At 38.0% G+C, this 18,267-nt stretch overlaps 2 protein-coding genes across 2 annotated transcripts in view; both read right to left on the reverse strand.

Annotated features, from left to right (window-relative positions):
• Positions 1–3,995: 3,995 nt before the first annotated feature.
• LOC107555524 (developmentally-regulated GTP-binding protein 1-like) lies at positions 3,996–12,393 on the reverse strand. Its single transcript, XM_016238349.1, has 9 exons — positions 12,184–12,393; positions 10,698–10,821; positions 10,378–10,553; positions 8,477–8,546; positions 6,994–7,163; positions 6,196–6,326; positions 5,945–6,112; positions 5,497–5,619; positions 3,996–4,259 (listed from the first exon to the last, which is right to left on the reverse strand). Exons 1-9 carry the CDS (start codon positions 12,220–12,222, stop codon positions 4,160–4,162), a joined length of 1,101 nt encoding a protein of 366 aa, XP_016093835.1. The 5' UTR covers positions 12,223–12,393; the 3' UTR covers positions 3,996–4,159.
• Positions 12,394–15,728: 3,335 nt separating this feature from the next.
• The window catches only part of LOC107555526 (small conductance calcium-activated potassium channel protein 2-like), a 44,916-nt gene continuing 42,377 nt past the window's right edge, over positions 15,729–18,267 (reverse strand). The window contains exon 7 of the mRNA XM_016238352.1: positions 15,729–17,685. Within this exon, the coding sequence (XP_016093838.1) occupies positions 17,649–17,685 (37 nt within the window). The 3' untranslated portion in view covers positions 15,729–17,648. The remainder of the gene's footprint in view (positions 17,686–18,267) is intronic.

The following is an 18,267-nucleotide window of genomic DNA, read 5'->3' on the forward strand; positions in this document are numbered from 1 at the left end:
GATTAAAAAGAATCCCCATGTGGATTGAGACCTACTCTGAATATTGGGGAGGTTGGGTAGGCTATATATCTCTCCCTTCTGTTTATGGTGGTTACGGCTTCAGGTGTATGAGCAAATTGAAAGGACATGAAGAAAGAAATATCAAGCCATGGCATCAGCTTTGCTGAGGAAGTGCATGTTGGCAACAGAACTAACACTATTTTGACCACAGTGTCACTATTTCCACTCACTGTTGCACACATTTTTCAAGCTATAATGATCGTCACAATCAACAAACAAAACATAATGCATTTTATTCTCTTTAAAATACTTGTTTGGGACAAAAAGTTACACTTCTACAGACTGTTGCACAAGGTTTGATTCTTTAGACTGTGGATCTAAGAGGAAAAGAACAGTAAGAAATACCTGGAAGAAAGTGCACACAAGTCTCCAAAGTGCTTGGCACAACCATGGACAGAAAGGGAACTGCATGGTTAGATCAAGCACAATGGTGTCCTGGGCAAAGTCGTAAAGTCAGTAGAAACTTGTTCAGGTTGTGGATCAGTCACAAAAGACAAGATGGAATGGTTCATGTACATTAAAATGCTGTTTAAAATCATGCAGAATACAATGAGGATCGTCTGGGAAAGTCTACATATGGTGGAACCACATGTCATAGATCACTGGATGAAGGTAATTCAAAAAGACCATCAAAAGATCAAGAAGTTGTCTTCTTCAGCCGTCCTCCGATGGTGTATCTGTTCTCCAAAAGACTGTATTCAAGTTTCCAGAAATGGGAAGTTACTGGAAATCGAGAAGAGCAATATCATAGAGGTTGTTGCAGGTGATTACCGAGAGCGACACAATAGGAGACGGTGGAAAAGGTGTTCGTGATAGATGGTGACTAAGGATGTCTGCAAAATTAAAAAAAGGAAAAAAAGATTAGTCATAGGTCACGTTCTCACTGCAGAGATTCGCAGGCACCGCCCTTCCTGCGCAAAAACTGCGTCAAACCCCACCCTCTCCAAAACTCGTACACCTCCCTACTATCTATGCCTGATGACCAGTCGACAAAACGGTTAATTTTCTAAAATTTCAGTAGAATAATGAAATGGAACTCAAGAGAACTCCAGAATGGAGGTTAACAAACGAGAGTGGCTTGGTAATCACATGGGTTTGCTGTCATTCAATTGTTTAGAGGTTTTCAAAAAATCTATAGAAATAGAGTTTGTTGAAGTGATGCTTGTCTTGTTAAGGGACATCAATAGCTCCCCAGCTTTTTAACTTGCTCAAATAGACTGCTCTATGGGCAAATAAGAATAAACCACCAATGTAATTTTCTTTCGCAGCCAATGTTGTCTATTTCACATCACAGCCAGTGTCGTCTATCCCACAACATTTGGACATCAGCGCTAATTCTTAACTTGTTACTGCAAAATCTCTTGTGGTAACACTTCCTAAGGTATCCCAGAGTATCTCTTCCAAAAACCCACCTAGATTCTGCCCATCCATCTGGGTGGTAATCATATTACCCTCATACTTGCCATGCCCCATGGGACATTTTAGTGGGAATGGGAAGGATGGGTGCACTAATCAACTCTAAAGGTCGGACAACTGAACCACTTAGCATGATGAAATGGGAGGAAACAAACATTATTAAGTATGATGTTGGAGATGTTGGTGGAGAATGAAGGATGAGGACCAGAAAGAACAGTTGATCAAATATAAATGGACAATGGCATTGTCTACGCCTATATTCTTCAACCAGTTTCATGATACAGTTGGTGTCTCACTGACCCTCTTGAATCTATTCTTTGAGCGTGTTACAAATTTGGAACAAATATTACATCTTACCCAGTTTGTTCAGCATATTTTGTCCCCCTCTTGCACAATACTCTTTGAAAATCTTTACCTTGAAGACTTGTCCAAAAGGTGCAAAATAAACTTTGAGTACACTGAAACTGTTCTAAGGAATTGTCAGCGCAGCTCTGCGAGGAGAAAAGAAGAACCGTTAAGACATTCAGCAACTTATGCATTTGGGACTCTCACCTCAATCTTGAAGAGGACCATCTACAAGAGGTCTTGTAGAGGACTTTCCAATAGGTTCCCACAGGGATGGATGTCCTCAAAGCAGATCTTCATGCCGAGACCAATGCCTCTTGTTCTCGCCTCACCGACGACTAAGATCATCTGAGGGAGCTTCTGTTTTAAGCTGGTCGTCTGGACTGGACCCGTTAGCCGAACTGAAGGCAAACTGTCCAGGATGTCTCTCCTCCAACACCCCCCATACTCCGCCCCTCCCTCTGCCCCGCAGGAGGGGGGTCGCACAATACCACCCAGGATAGGTGGGTTGCCGAAGAGAAGTTGGGTAGTGTGGGCCAGGGTACGTGTCATTGGGAGGGGGTAGAGGGTCCAGTTCCGCAATTCATAAATATTAATACAGAGTCCTCCCTCTTGAGGAGGGGGCAAATTCTTTAATTTTGTTAGAGGGGGAAGCGCTTTATTCACTTAATGGCTTTTATTAGTGCCCGGACTTCAACTCTTTCATTAGCTAAAGTGCTGCTATAATTTACAGGGGAAAGTGCAGCAAGGGAAGATGGGTGGGGGAAGGGCGGAGCTTGATGGGTGAGCACTGGCTCCTCTGCCATAGACATACGCCCCTACCATCTTAAAAAATAGACTCAGATCAATGCCTGAATCTGCCTCCATTTTATCCCCAAGAGCCTAATAACCCCACCAGAAGAAACAGACTTTACACTTTTGCTGATGCTGCACTTTAAATTCTCATTGATAACTTACTGCACCTTTCAATTATGCTTTCGTTGAGAAAATTTATTCTATTATCCACATTAGCTATTATTTTGTGAACAGGGTGGCAGGCGAGAGGCTTTTTAATCAGTCATTTTGAATAACACCAGACCGTATTAATTTCTTTTCAAAAACAAGAACACCAAAGAAATGCCTTGTGCATCGCCTTATTTATTCTATTATCCACATTAGCTATTATTTTGTGAACAGGGTGGCAGGCGAGAGGCTTTTTAATCAGTCATTTTGAATAACACCAGACCGTATAAATTTTTTTTCAAAAACAAGAACACCAAAGAAATGCCTTGTGCATCGCCTTTTCTAGATGTTCTGAAAAGGTAGATCATTTTGCTGTATAATTTCAATGGACTTATTTGAGAAACGATTTGACACTGCCGCAGCTGCTTAAAGTAGACTGCCCAATAACTAAAAAGAAATAGTGAAATAGATGTAAATATTCGTAGAGAGTCATCACAAACGCTCTTTTAAAGGGTTTCAACAGCTTTTGACAAATTCATTTCCATGTTGTGATTATTGAATAAGCATTTTAAGAAATCGTTTTAAAGAGATTCTCACAAGTACTCACAAAGATGAACTACTTGCAAAGGAATAGCTTAACACAACTTGAAATAGGCATATTCACTATACTATTTTATACATTTTCATAACTATTTCAGGTCTTAAAATCACTTAAATATTCAAAATGTCTAGGTTTTCCATGACTGTTGCAAAGGCAACAAAAAGGCTTTTTGGCTGATTAACCTTTGGGGCAGCTAGCACCCATCACACATTCATAATGTCAAATGTCCCTAGTGAGTGGGGCAATTTAGGGGCATCAGTGCTTCTGACTGGGTGTGCATCATTCCTTGTCCCGATTCATCCGTTAAGTGGCCTGGTTATCCTGAGTGATTGATTGTCAGTCACAGAGGGGGAGGGTATAATATGTAGCCACTAGACTACTGGATTAAACTATGTGAAGTGCTGGTTACTGACTAGATATCTCAGTTATTTTTGTTCATCAGGTAAACAATGCTAGAAACTGAATAAAAAGACCTGATCAAATGTTTTTTTGTCGAGCATCAGCGTCACATTTAGACATCCATGGATTTGTATATTAGGGTTTTATTGAAGTTCACTTTGTTTTGCAGCCCACAGATGTATTCTATATTCTAGCAGTTTGTGATCCCGATTCAAGAATGAGTAGACACATGTAATATGCTGAATGTATTTGTGTGATTTACAAACATACTTTGTCCGAGTCCAAAAATAAAAACGGAGAAACAACAATGTTGCCACAGGAACCTTCAGGGCATTTAGAAATGTCTTATCGCTTCTTATTTGAAGTGTAATGATCATGCAAAGCATCAGAGTTCGTTTATTTCTTGACCAGCTGGATTACATCCTCATCATCTAGCACATGGTCTTTGCCGACTTTCTGCGGGTTATGCTTCACTGACGACCCCCACACCAATGCACTGCAGAGAGAAGGGAGAGACATGATGCTAGGCACGTTTCAACACAGGAGTATTGTACTAAATCTTAAACATACATGCCTTCACTGACGAGGTATATTTTTTAAAATCTGCACCACATTTATTCTGGTGTGTAATAAAGACTTTGGTAGTTTGGTTTAAATCACTTGAAATAAAAAAATAATAATAATTTAGAAACAGTATTTGCTTCTGTACCACAGTAACAATTTCTGCCAATATAGAATTTGAAAAAATTCAATAGAAAATAATCAATAAAATACATAAATGTAAAATATATTTATTAAAGTGCATAATAGGGGCACTTTAATAAATCATAAATTAGGGGGTCTTCATCAAACAGTGGCAGATGTAGGCGAGTTGTACAAATAACTACAATAACTATAGACATTTTGACAGAAACTAGTTACCGTAATAAACATTTGTAAGGCATTTTAAATTTGACAGTGTTGATTGGATTCTGTTCCTTTATAAATCAGTGTTGTTATTGTTAACAAACTATTAAAAATTATTTGATAATTGAAATAATGCTTAAAGTAAAACGTAAATATTAGACGCAAACCTTAAATGAAAATTAGAAATGACTTGGAAACTAATTGAAAATAAATAATTTGAAGCAATAAAACTAAACCTGAAATAAACATAGAAATATATAAAATAATAATAATAAAATGATAAAAGCACAAAATAAATTTTTTTTTTTAAAATCCCCAACAATTTAAACTGAAAATCTAAACAAGCTAATTCAAAATATTAATAGTACAATAGCATATGAATAATACTAAAACAACAGTGTTATAAACAGACTAAAATGAATAAGAGACTAACTTTAAGAACAAATCTAAAAAGTATCAAATTATCAACGTACGAGAGATGCAATGTCGAGGCTATTTTTTAACACAAAGGCTGAATTTAGGAACAAGGTCTTCTCAAAAGAAAGGAATAACACACTGTACACTGTAACCTTAGAAGTGAGTTTAAGAGTTTAGTGACTTTACTGTGCTCGTGTGGAAAATAAAGATAACTAGTGCTGCAATTACATCAGAGCCTTTCACCATCAGGAATTTAAATCAGATCGTATTCTCTGGATCTCAACACAAAAGAACAATGAAATACATAATCACTTTACATTCTAACGGACTTATTATGGCGTCAATGCGGCCCTTTACTAAGTGAAAACAAAAACAAATACATGAGTCTCCTTGAACATTAAGTCACTTACTATTTGAGTTCTTTGATGAGGTTTTTGTGAATCTTTAAGCAGAAGTCGTCAACAGATGTCTTCCCATCTGGGAGTACTACAGGTGCTGTGTAATCCGGAAGCTGTCCTTTTGGCTTTGTGTAGCTGTGAAATATCAGTCAGGGTTATTATACATTCTGCTGTGGCTTTATGATACATAGTGCATACTATAAACTTCTGAAGTCTGGCAGTGATATATTATGGCACATTATGTTCCTGTACGCGTCACACAGGAGGCATTTCCACTGAAAGTGACATTTCAATATAGAATGTGTACAGCAAATCACTTTTTTTCATTACATTCCCGAAAGCGGTTCCAGAAAGTATGCAGCTTAATTGTGCTGCCTCCTGAGTTGAGTTGTTCTGGACAAATTCTAAGCATGCAATCCCAAAACGCAGGACAATGAGCTCAGAGGAACACGTGACTCACATGCGCACTAGATGCAGGTAGTCCCAGATCTTTTCCAACAGGTCGTCAAAGTTCCAGCGGTGGTGAGCCGAGATTGGCACGCAGTGAGGGATTTTGTAGATAATGTCCAGCTCCTCGATCGAGATCTGGTCGATCTTGTTGAGCACGTAGATGCAGGGGATGTAAACCCTGGAGAGGAGAAGAACAACCAAGTGAAATATCTCTTCTAAAGCGAGAATGACTGAGGATGGAGGACGTGAATAGGGTCCTACCGGTTTCCCTCCACCACATCAATGAGGTCGTCAGCTGTAGCGTCGCTTCGTAGGGTTATATCAGCATTGTGGATCTTATACTCGGAAAGGATGCTTTTCACAGTCTCAGCATCCAGCTCACTTTGAGCACACTAAATCAAAAGCATGATGACAAACGTAAACATGACTGATCTGATTGATGACACTAAGAAACGAAAACTAAACCTCTACTGCAAGCCTAAGATGTTAATAAAATGGTTCGTAATGAAGAAATGACTTGATAAACGAGTAAAAAGCTTTTGCTGGTCTGCTGCTCCATGTGATCCATGTCTTCGTGAAAACAATTTCAAATATTACAAAGGCACATGATTTAAAAAAAAATTATGTGCAAGCATAAATAAGTTATAATAAACACAGCAATACTCCATAAAAAAGATTCTTTGTATTATTCACTTTTAAAGTTCCTATCTTATTAGCATTTATTATTGAATTAACCTAGGAACAAAGTCTATTAGATTCTGCCAATTAGTAGTTAGTGTCAGACTAATGTTTACTATAATAAACTGCTTTAATAGAAATATGTTGTCACTCAATTTCACAAATATTCCAATAAATTAAAACCTCTTTGATTAATTTTAAATGAATAGTTTTACATTTCTATGTTCACACACGTCCAGCTAATATGCCTAAAGGTTTCGACCCAAATGGTGGTTTTATTTTTTTAATTGGTAATTTTATTCAAGAAACGTGACTCAAATCTGAACTTATACTTTTTATAAATGTATGCAATAGAGGGTTAATAGCACTCTGAAGTTGTACAGTTGCGGTGAAGTTGATTCCGCCCTTGTCTTTCTTCTTGAAGCCAATATTTGGTGGTTGCTTGTTGAGTCGGATGCCAAAACCTTCCATCTCGTGTTCAATGAGCTTCTTGTGTCCGAGAGGCTTCAGAACATCCAACACAATCAAGATGAGGTTACAAGTGCGAGCAACTGTTGGAAGGAGGCAAGATCAGGGAGAGTGAATGTGACTGGTAATAAAGCACACTAAAAATACAAAAGTGAGCCAAAAGTGTCTTTAAATAAGAGCAAGGAATAGTTCCTAAAATTAAAAACTCACCTTCAGGCCGTCCAATATTTTTTCATTAGAACAGATTTGGAGAAAGTATTTCAGCCGAAAGCAATGGTTTGAAGTTAAAAACGTGTTGATAAATTTGTTTATTTTAAACACGCAGGTAGGTTTTCACTTCACAACAAACTGATGGAGTGGAGTGGTGTGGATTATTGTGATGTTTTTATCAGCTGTTTGGACTCTCATTCTGACGGCACCCATTCACTGCAGAGGATCCACTGGTGAGCAAGTAGGGCCCAATGAAACCAGTTTTATGTTTTAATTTTTTTGGACTTCTTTTTAATGATTACATTTTATTATCAAAAAGCATGTTTAATTAATTAAAATCATGAAACTTATACACTTTAACATCAATTTATTAAAAATTACTTGTTTTGGGCTCTATTAAACGTTTTATTGTTACCATATTTTGTGTTTTAGTATGTCTAATTATTTGAATGCATTAAAAAAATGTATATATCAATATTTATTTTTACAACAGCCTTATGATTTTTATTTTTTTTATTCTGTGTTGTGTATTAAAATTTTTCTGGTTATCAAATGAAGGCATAAAACATTCAATTGATCTTTTAATTAATGAAAATTAAACAAACTTTATTTTTGGCAAACAAATTGGGAATTAATCTTAAATTTAAAACATGGAAGAATTATTGTGTGATTGTTCCTTAAAAAATGAAGTTTTAATAATTTTAGTAGTAGTAGTAGTATTACGTACAGTCTACACACAGTAATATCTTTTTTCAGTAATATATAACTTTCATTTTGACGGGGTGCCGTGAATACCTTTAAATTTCTCTGTGTATATGATATGACGACAGTTTTACTCAAATGAAACGGTAAAATGCTTATGAAGTGACTCTCAGAGCAGTTCTGGAGATGTTGTTCATGTATTTATGTCCTCATTAGTGAGACGGCAGACGATGAAATCACTGCAAGCGTCACGCACGCTTCAGTATGTGTGTAGTAAAGTAATTCCAGTTTAAATGACTGGATTCCGTGTTTCCCGAATCATGGAAATCATAGGGCCCTAAGCAAGTGATGCAATGCTGAATTTCTCCAAATCTTTTTTCTGATGAAGAAACAAACTCATCTATTTCTTGGATGGCCTAAGGTGGACTAAATTTTCAGCGAATTGTAATTTTAAGATTAACTATTTTTTTAAATGGTCTGTTACCAGCAATGACTTGTCGTCCTCTTCCCTTGCCATCTTTGGCCCCCTCAATGATACCTGGGAGATCCAGAAGCTAATAAAACAAATAAGACTCATTTAATCAAAAATGATCAAACCTACCTTATTTGTTTTAATCATTCACCAAAACTTTAAAGGGGTCATATGATGCGATTTCAAGTTTTCCTTTCTCTTTGGAGTGTTACAAGCTCTTGGTGCATAAAGAAGATCTGTAAAGTTGCAAAGACTAAAGTCTCAAATCCAAAGAGATATTCTTTATAAAAGTTAAGAGTCAGCCACTCCTACCTAAAACGGCTCGTTCTAACACGCCCCCACATGTCTACGTCACGATGTGGGAAGATTTGCATAATGCCGCCCAAATGTTCACACAAAGAAAGAAGGTGTAACTTTGATTCTCGCTGTAGTATTGTTGCCGCCGCCGCCATGTAGTAAAGGTGCTGTGTGCTTCGTTGTGAAAGCGAAAGTACTTTGTTTGGCCTTCCAAAAGAGGACACGACTAGAATCAGTGGTTAAGTTGTATTTACAACACTGTTCCAGAACAGTTCAACCCAAATATTCAGATGTGTGATGCACATTTTGCGGAGGTTGAGGACTGTTTCCTGTGAGAGTAGCCTACAATGCCGTTGTCTGTTTCTATAAAGTGGGGCAGTTCCAACTTTGCAAGGACAGTCTGGCGCTTCTGACTCGCAGCCTGTAAGTAAGTTTTTTATATTTAAAAATTTGCCACTGACGATTCAACGCGACTTTTGAGCATTGTAGAGTAGCACTTGTTGTTTGTCATTTCTCCGATCACAAATGCAGACATGGTTTTATGTTTACGCGGCGCGATTGTCATGCGTATCTTTTAGTGAAGCACTGTTCTGTGATCAGCAGTAAATCTCCATCCAAAGGCCAGAGGGCGCTCTCGCGCTGAAACTCCAAATACGCCTCGCAGAAGAAACCCTTCGCTTCAGCTGAATAAACAGAAGATTCAACTGATTTCATTTATTCAACGTGACTAATAAACACACGACTACGGCAATATACGGTTTATCTGAGTATTTATTATTATAATTTTCATTAAAATAAAGTATATTTATAATGCAATGCCTTTATCACTGCTTAAATACTATGAAATATGTTGCGTGCCTTATTCTGTGTAAGAAGCCACATCATCTCACAGAAGGATTTATTTCAAACACTCGACTGACGTTATGAAGTGAGTTTGGAGTAAAAATATGTTATTAAATGTGGTATTTTCACATGCTTTCAGATGGAGCAGCATTTACTTCACAGAGCCGTAGTTGACTGAGAAGCTATGCAAACAGCTGTCATTATCGATTTTTTTGTGTAACTTGTCAGTGAACTACGGCTCTGTGTAGTAAATTCTTCTCCATCTGAAAGCACGTGATGATGATTTCCTGCTGATTAGAACCGGCTTTACTAACAAAATCCGCATGACAATCGCATTCGATTAATCATGCAGCCCTTCGGCATCACAGTATGGTGAGGGGCATAACATTTCCGTCACACGCTTGAGGTATTCAGCCAATCACAACGCACTGGATAGCTGGCCAATCACAGCACACCTCCCTTTTCAGAACGATGAGCTTTGTAAAAATTTACGCATTTCAGAAAGGCGGGGCATAGAGGAGCAACAATAATGTACAGTATGTGGAACATAATGTGTTTTTTTAACCTTAAACCGCATAAACACATTTCATAACACCAAATACACAAAATAATGTTCTTTTTAGCAACACCATATGACACCTTTAAAGTGTTGCAAACTCACATTCCTGGATGTTTAAGCCAAGGAAAAGGCCCTCAATAACACATTTTGACAGAACACACCGCAATGCCAACACTTTGCCTGGTATATGATGAACTAGTGCAAAGAGTTTCACCTGAATTTTGGCTCCTTTATAACGGATCACTCCCGGTACAGTTGTCAGTGTGGTGAACTCATAGGCAGCGACCTCAGAGTACACGCCAGCCAGGTTACTTAGAAGAGTGGATTTGCCCACAGAGGGGAAGCCCACAAAACCTATTCGGGCATCACCGGTTTTTGCCACATCGAAACCTGCAGGGAAAACAGGTTGGTGAAAAAACAATGCAGTAAAAGACCACAATTTAATCACTGAAGACCCCCTCACAAAAACAGGTGCATGAAGCTCCAGAGGTGAGATATTGCAGCATCTGTATGTGATGATGGTGCAGTACCAACCCTCTCCAGTGCCTCCTCCGCTGCCTCCTTTAGGAGTGATGAGCTCTCTCCTCAGTTTGGCTAATCTGGCCTTCAGCAAACCCAGATGATGAGCTGTGGCCTTATTCTTCTGAGTACGAGCCATCTGCAGGACACAGACCATTCATAAAATGCAGTGGCGGACAGTAACAAAGTATTTTTACTTCGTTACTGTACTTAAGTACATTTTTCAAGTATTGCAGCTGTTCTCGAGTCGACAACTCACTGATTCAAACGATCCGTTTAGTGCGAGTCTTCAGTGAACTGAATTCACAAGTAACAACCGGGAGATCTTGTGAGAGCGCGCGCGTCTAATGCAGTTAAAAGTAAATTACTAATGTCGAATTTTAGGATTAATTATTGTAACTGAAAGTCATATTTAGGTCAAAGCTGTCAGTTGTTTGTGAACTAAATCTGCTGTAAAGGGTGATCTGTTTAAGCCCGCTGAAATGCTTGAATGCAGACACATTAACATCAGAGTCTCTATGTTTTTTTTGGTAAAAAAAAAACATTAAAATAACGCAGATTAAATCAAATATTTCATGCACGTTCATCTTCCCCGCTGCTGTAACGTTAGCAGTTTTACTAAAATGCTATGCATTTAGCCCTATGTGACGTCTGTTTTTATACTGTTTGTCAGCACACATAGCCTAAGATACTATGTATCTGGATCAACTAGCCGAGTAGACAAATATAAATGTTTGTTCATAACCATACTGAAAATAAGTCAATAATGTTAGCTGATGCTAACTGTATAGCTGACGAGCTTGCTGGTGCTAAATTGAGGTCATTTTTTTTTAAATAAAGTCCAAATATTTTTATGCAACCACCTAGATAGATTACATCTGGGGGAAAATAAAGGATGTGATGTTCAGAACATGGTAACTACAGTAATTATCAAAGTGGGAAGTGATGCCCTCTGGGGGCATTTGGCCAGGGGTGTTTTTACACCACAGACAAGGTTTGAGAAGAAAAAAATCATTATGAAAATCTAATTATATTTTCCTTATTGGTTATTTTGGGGAAATCCCAGGTATTTTGAGCAGTAGGGTTATAAAAAAATCTATGCTAACATAAAATTAAATGATAAAAGTAGCCTATATAAAACTGCAGAATAAACATTCATCCATCGGTACTTTTTACTCAAGTACATAAAAAATCAAGTACTTTTGTACTTTCACTTTTCGAATTGAAAACTGAGTACTTTTACTGGAGTAATATTTTATTTTATGGATCTGTACTTTTACTCAAGTACTTGATTTGTGTACTTCGTCCACCACTGATAAAATGGCATATTTATAATGACAATATCAAGACAACAACGGCTCTCATCATTACAGAAAGTGTAACTGATCAGTTTTATGGAATCCCGAGTTCATTTCTGAAATTCCGCTGCATTCACTGTTGAATGGGTTTGGCGCTAAGTGCTAACGGCTAGTTTTCATATACTATGTTCATGTCAACCCACCTCGTTCTCGATTTCGGCTATTTTGGCGAGTAAACTCATTTTGGCGTTGGTCCTTTCAAAATCGTCACTTGAAAACAAAAAAAGTTGATGTTACTTAATCAGTTATAAAGCGTGTTGGCTCAAAAGCACACCGATGTCATGCTTTGCCATGAGTTCTCGCCACGCTCAGTTCTCGCGATGTTTGGTCTCTTCCCGTGCCTGACAAAACGGCTCCGTCTACCGGTAAGGCGTGAATACTTATTATTATTATTATTATTATTATTAAGTGAATACTTACAGTTCTTCCCTTTTCCATATTTCGGTGAGGATGCTGTAATTAATAGATCTATTTTGGAATATCAAGCTTAAATGTCAGACACTGAAAAGGTGTTCTCTTAAAAAAAAAAAACTTTGTCAACAAAGCTCTGTTGCTGCCTTCTGGTGCATTGTGAAGTAAACTACATGTGAATTCAAAATAATGAGAATTATTCATTTCTAATATTTATGTATTCGTGGCATTATAACTGGTTTTTTTTTTTACATGAAATCGTAGTGTATGTTACAATTATGCAAACGTTTTTATAATAAACTGCTGACAGTACAATACTGGACAATGGTGTAATCTGCAGAATTTACACTTCAGTTATGAGACTAGTGTTCCCCATACACTGAGTGTGTTTATATCCCTGTATGTCTTCAGAAAACCGACTGTCTTCAGAAAAGTCATTTTCATTTAATCTTGCATGTAATGTCTGATAAAGCCGTGTTTTTTCAGTGTTGCCAACTCATTTTCAGAGAAAGTTGCTAAAGGAAGGTCGGTTTGCTGCTAAAAGTTGCTAAATGACGTTGTGACGTCATTGCGTAATCACGACGCAAAATTGTCACGTCATCAAATCTCAGCAAACAAAATATTTTATACATGTTCACTTAGATTTGTCTGTAAAATAATATGCATCATATAAATATAAATAACTGTATTTGTAAATACATTGAATTATTGAAAACGTACACATTTTTGAATTATTTCAATCTAAGTTTTTTTAATAGCTAGTAAACTAGTAATTCTACACATTCTCAACTAATATTTATGGAACGATATTCCGGACAATTTTCAAATAGAATAGCAAATTGTATTTTCAATTGCGTTTTCAATATGTGGACGCATAAATTGTGACATAATCCAAATGCAATTGCAAATCCTGCATTAGCGTTTGCATTTTCGCTTTCGCGAACGCACAGTGACGGCCACATTTCAAATGAAAAAGCAAAGTCCATTTGCAGCTGTATTTCCCATGTCTTAGGAGTTACGAGCCAGTCATATTTAAATAGCAATATTAATTACCAGTCTGCTTTTTCTTACCTGCATTTTAAATTACGCATTGTGTGTTCGGGTTACAGGGTTACAATGGATGATGGATAATGTCCTGAAAGATTTTGCATTTTTCTTACAGTATACTAACTGATCAACGATCGCAGGTACAAGCTACTAACAAAGTGTATCGTAAATGAACAATTATTCAATTATCAAATTATTCAATTATTATTATTATTATTAAATTGAACAATTGCAAATAGCAGCTAACTCAATTCACGTGATGTGTGTGCTGCTAGGCATCTGTGGTTTCCTCTTTTTGTGTCATTTGGATGGAAAATGTGTGCCTTTTTATTGTCTGAGTCACTTATCAAAAGTTGCTAAAGGTTGCCAAATCAATTTTTTTAAATTGCTAAATTTGATGCTAGGTGCTTTTGGAAGAAAAAGTTGCTAGGGTAGTCTGAAAAGTTGCTAAATTTAGCAAAAGATTTGCTAAGTTGGCAACACTGGGGTTTTTTTGAGCGGAGCGCTGCTTTGTGTACAGCCCTTACCGGGGAAACCTCGATCTCTACCACTCACACAGCGCATCCTGCTGCCAGAGAAGGAGTTTGCATATATATGCCGCCCGCCTGGGAAACACTGGACTATGGTATAAATAAATTCAACTGTATAACAGTTTCACTGCAATTCATGTTATAATGTTAGAATTAAATAACAATAAAAATAATACACATGCACTCATCTCTACATAGTAAATGCAGTTATTTTTAAGCGGTTGTTGACATCCTATCTAAAACGTGATTTAGCCAAAAACAACAACAATAACGTTACCACTCTAATTTGTCTTGCAATATCCGTGCATACAAAGGTTCTGCGCGACCCTCTTGTTCAATATTCTCTGGTCTGAATCCGGCTCAGTTGATATGGCAATACTGACGCCATCCTTAACTAAACAGAGCAGATGGAACTTGCTGCTTTGGAAAGGGGCGGGGCAGTACTGAAACACCGTCTAAGCTGTTCGCCAATCACAACGCACTGGGAGAGCTAACCAATCACAACACATTCCGTTTTTCGGAAGGCGGGCCTTCATCAAACCAGGAACTAATCGAGCCATTTGTGCCAGGATGGGGAGAAAGGTATTGTAATAATGTAAATTATGTAAAAAATCATGGGTTTTTCGAACCACCAAGGATGAGAGCATGTTCTAGTACACCCCCAAAACAAAATCAAGACTTTGTAAAAGAGCATAATAGGACCCCTTTAAAGTAGCCCAATTCCGCGGGAAAACTGGGGACTTGGCAACACTGAGCAAAACGGCAACTGATCAGGGACAGTACTTGTTAGCCAATCAGAGAACTTGGAGGTGACTTTCAACCAATAGCGTGAGCTGTGGGGCGGGACTACTTGGTTAGCAGCAGAGCCGTTGAGAAAACTGGAAAGAGAGAAGTGTTGCCAGGTTGGGCTACTTTAACACTGTTGAGCGGGTTGAAGCGACCCCCAATAATGTGATATTTAATGTGATATTTAGCCCCTGGAATGCTAATCTTACCAGGGGAACCCCGCCAAAAAACGTGTATTTAACCTAGTGGAACCCCCGAAATTGGATTGGGCTAATTTTGAGTAGCAATTGGGAGGGGTTTGTTGTGAAAAAACTGGCAACCCTGAGATGGGCTTAGCTGTGTTTGCAACCTAAAATGCTGCTTTATCAGGCTTATCAATAAATTAGTAGCGTACATTTTACAGTTTTGTTCAACTTATAAGTTTCTGTCTTGAAATAATCATTTAGTCATTATAGTGATCTCAAACCCTTAACTGAATTTGTTACAGATCAGACATGACGTTAAGGTGCCCTACAGTTTCATTTTCCTAAGAAAAAGGAAAAAAATGTATTAAAATGCATTCAAAATGTATTATTATATTAATATAATGTAAAATGTTTTATACTTATCGTTTGAAGGGCACAACAATGTAAATACTACACCTTAGTATTTCCATGTAAATACAATATATCTACAAATCAGTTGAACAAAAAGAAATTTGATTGGGGAAAAAAAAAGTTGTCAATAATGTTTTATCTGTTTTCCAGAAGACTACATTATAGCCTATATCTGCTAACTGTTATATAGCATATAGATAACCTCAAAGCTAACACAACACACTACTGCATTACACATATAAAACATCAATGTTCAAACAACACACAGTTTTCTGTTAAATAGTTCATTTTATTGTTTATATTCATTTTGCATACAGTATTTAATCACTCATAGTTTCTATGTTGGTGAAACTGGATCCATTGTTTCTTTAGGTTCTGTAACCCTTTAATGACATTACACCCCGGGATGTGTTGTAGCTGGGCCAGGTTATGAAATGCATCAATATATCCAACATGAACCCATCATATATCTTTAGAATCTAAAGTGCAGATCTATCAATAACATGCTATCAATAAATGATAGAAGAATATGGTGAACCGGTCATAATCTCTCTTTGTGGTAATCAATTCTTTGCATCAGACAGACATTTGTGTTTACATTCTGAATGGCATGAGACCGATTGATTGGAAAATAAGCACGGAACTCCTTTATTTTGATTTGTGCTGTGGATTTGTTTGACCTTTAACACCAGAAAAACTGAGGCTGAATTCACAGGGCCATCCCAGAGAAATCCATTACGGTACGGTTCGGCTTACTGGGAAATCTTAAGATCGTCCAGAGGACCAACCGTTTCCTTTCTTTCTACCCATTTTGAAAGCTTTGGTTCTACATTCCACTTCCACACTCAAATACAGTTCTTTACCACACATCATTTTGAGAAAGACATATGCATTTGGAGGTGTGCTTGTCCTCGTTAATATACAAAAATAGGCATTTTCAAACATATACAAGATTGTTGCTGCTCTCAAACAGATCTACGTCTATAAATAGCATCCGGTAGACCTTGTCTTGTTTTGAAGACCGTTTAAGCGTAAAGCACACAGTGAACCGAGAGAGTTTCCTCTCAGCTACTCCATAAAGATACGTCAATCGCCGTTGGAACTAATGGAGACGTTGGTGCAAAATCAGCAGCCATCGAACATCTACATTGTAAGCACAGTCATTTCATTTGAGGTCTCATTTGCTGCCCTTGCTGTAGCCTACACAATCATTATCGTTGTACATTCTGGCCATTATCCTATGACTAAAGGTGTCTTTCTATTTTAATGAGCAACATAAATTCATATTATAGTCAGTAAGCGTTGAAGTGCATTGATAAAAAGTGCAAGTATAGATTCAGATGCATTCAATTCGAGAGGAGTAAATTGTTTGCAACATGGCCCCCGGAATAGTCACTTTTAGAGGGCTTACAACAGAAAAACACTACAGCTGATGCCGTTTCGAACCTAAAAGATATAGGCTTTCTTTTGAGAGTGTGAATCTAAGGTTTCGCTCATTGGACAGGAAGGGGAGGCATTCCTCATCTGCCCCTGTCTTGGGTTCAGACATGCTATTAGTTCCTCAATAAAGAGTTATTAATGCCTGTTGATTCAAAGAACAGGTCAGATCTCATTCACAAACGTTGAGACAGACAAATCAGTAGGAAGCACTAGTCTGGCACTATTTGGTGCCGTTTGAGGTCGTCACATTGCTTTCCTGAATTAAGTCCCCCAGAAGGACTTGCTCACCTGATAGCCCCATCTTTCCATTATTAGTTACTGAGAAAAGTCTCTCTGTGATTCTGTCAACAGAGAAACAGCATCATTTGAGGTAAAAAAAAAAAATCAACAAGATATGTGTGGAAGTTCCCATTTCAACCGCATTATCCCCGATAACCTCTGATGGTGTCATCAGAATTTGAATAATACTTTATTGAAACCATAAGGCTTTACAGCAAAATGCAACTTGGCCATATGATGGCGAAAGTCTTCTCCGGAGACGCTGGCTGGGCTGGCAGCTCTAGCTGCTCTCGGAGGAAGTGGGCGGCGCGGTGGAAGACGATCGGCGCCGGGAGACGGACTGCGAGCGCTCGTGACTGTGTTTGTCGTATGGCTGGAGTTGCACCTCCAGGAAGTCCCGGTGTTGCTGGCTGATCACCTGACTGATGAGGCCTGGAAGTGCCTGTAAGTTGCTAAGCAATGTCTCCAGTTTGGTCTCCAGCAGTGCAATCCTCTTCTCCATGTCCTCGCCCCGCTCGTTCAGGTCCGAGACCAGGTCATACATGATGTTTTGAGTCTGAGATGAAGCGAGGGAGAGGTTATAATTAACAGAGATTCATAAATGATCGTTTGAACAGCCTGGTGTTGTAAGCCTGGCTGCATGATCTTTTAACATTTGACCATAAAAGATGACAAAAACAGTCATGTCACAAAGGACATGTCAAACCCAGCTGCATGTGACAGGTACTCTTAGAAAGCACTCTGGTGATGGATTGCCCTGATGAGAAATGAAGTGTGCGTCCATATTTTTAGAACATCTCAATTCCCAGTACAGACAACATAAAAGGTCTTTCATGACATTACATCATGCGCACAAACTTTAAACTCAGACATCTAGTTACAAGCAACTCAATGTACAAACATGAAAAGACAGCAGAAACATTTATTTTAGCATTGCTATCAATTGAAAACTCACTGTCAACTGTGAGGCAATGCTTGCTCACAAGGTGAAGAGACAGGCCGATGATCAGTTTGACCTATATACTTTTTTTTTTAACCGATATTAACACTTTTGTCTATACATTTATTTATTTTTTTTAACAGATGTTCAGATTTATGTTAATCCTGGGGGGGGGGGGGTGTGGGCCCACTTATTTTT

This window comes from Sinocyclocheilus grahami, unplaced genomic scaffold (genome assembly GCF_001515645.1).
Source record: "Sinocyclocheilus grahami isolate Dianchi unplaced genomic scaffold, SAMN03320097.WGS_v1.1 scaffold536.1, whole genome shotgun sequence".
Lineage (NCBI taxonomy): Eukaryota > Metazoa > Chordata > Actinopteri > Cypriniformes > Cyprinidae > Sinocyclocheilus > Sinocyclocheilus grahami.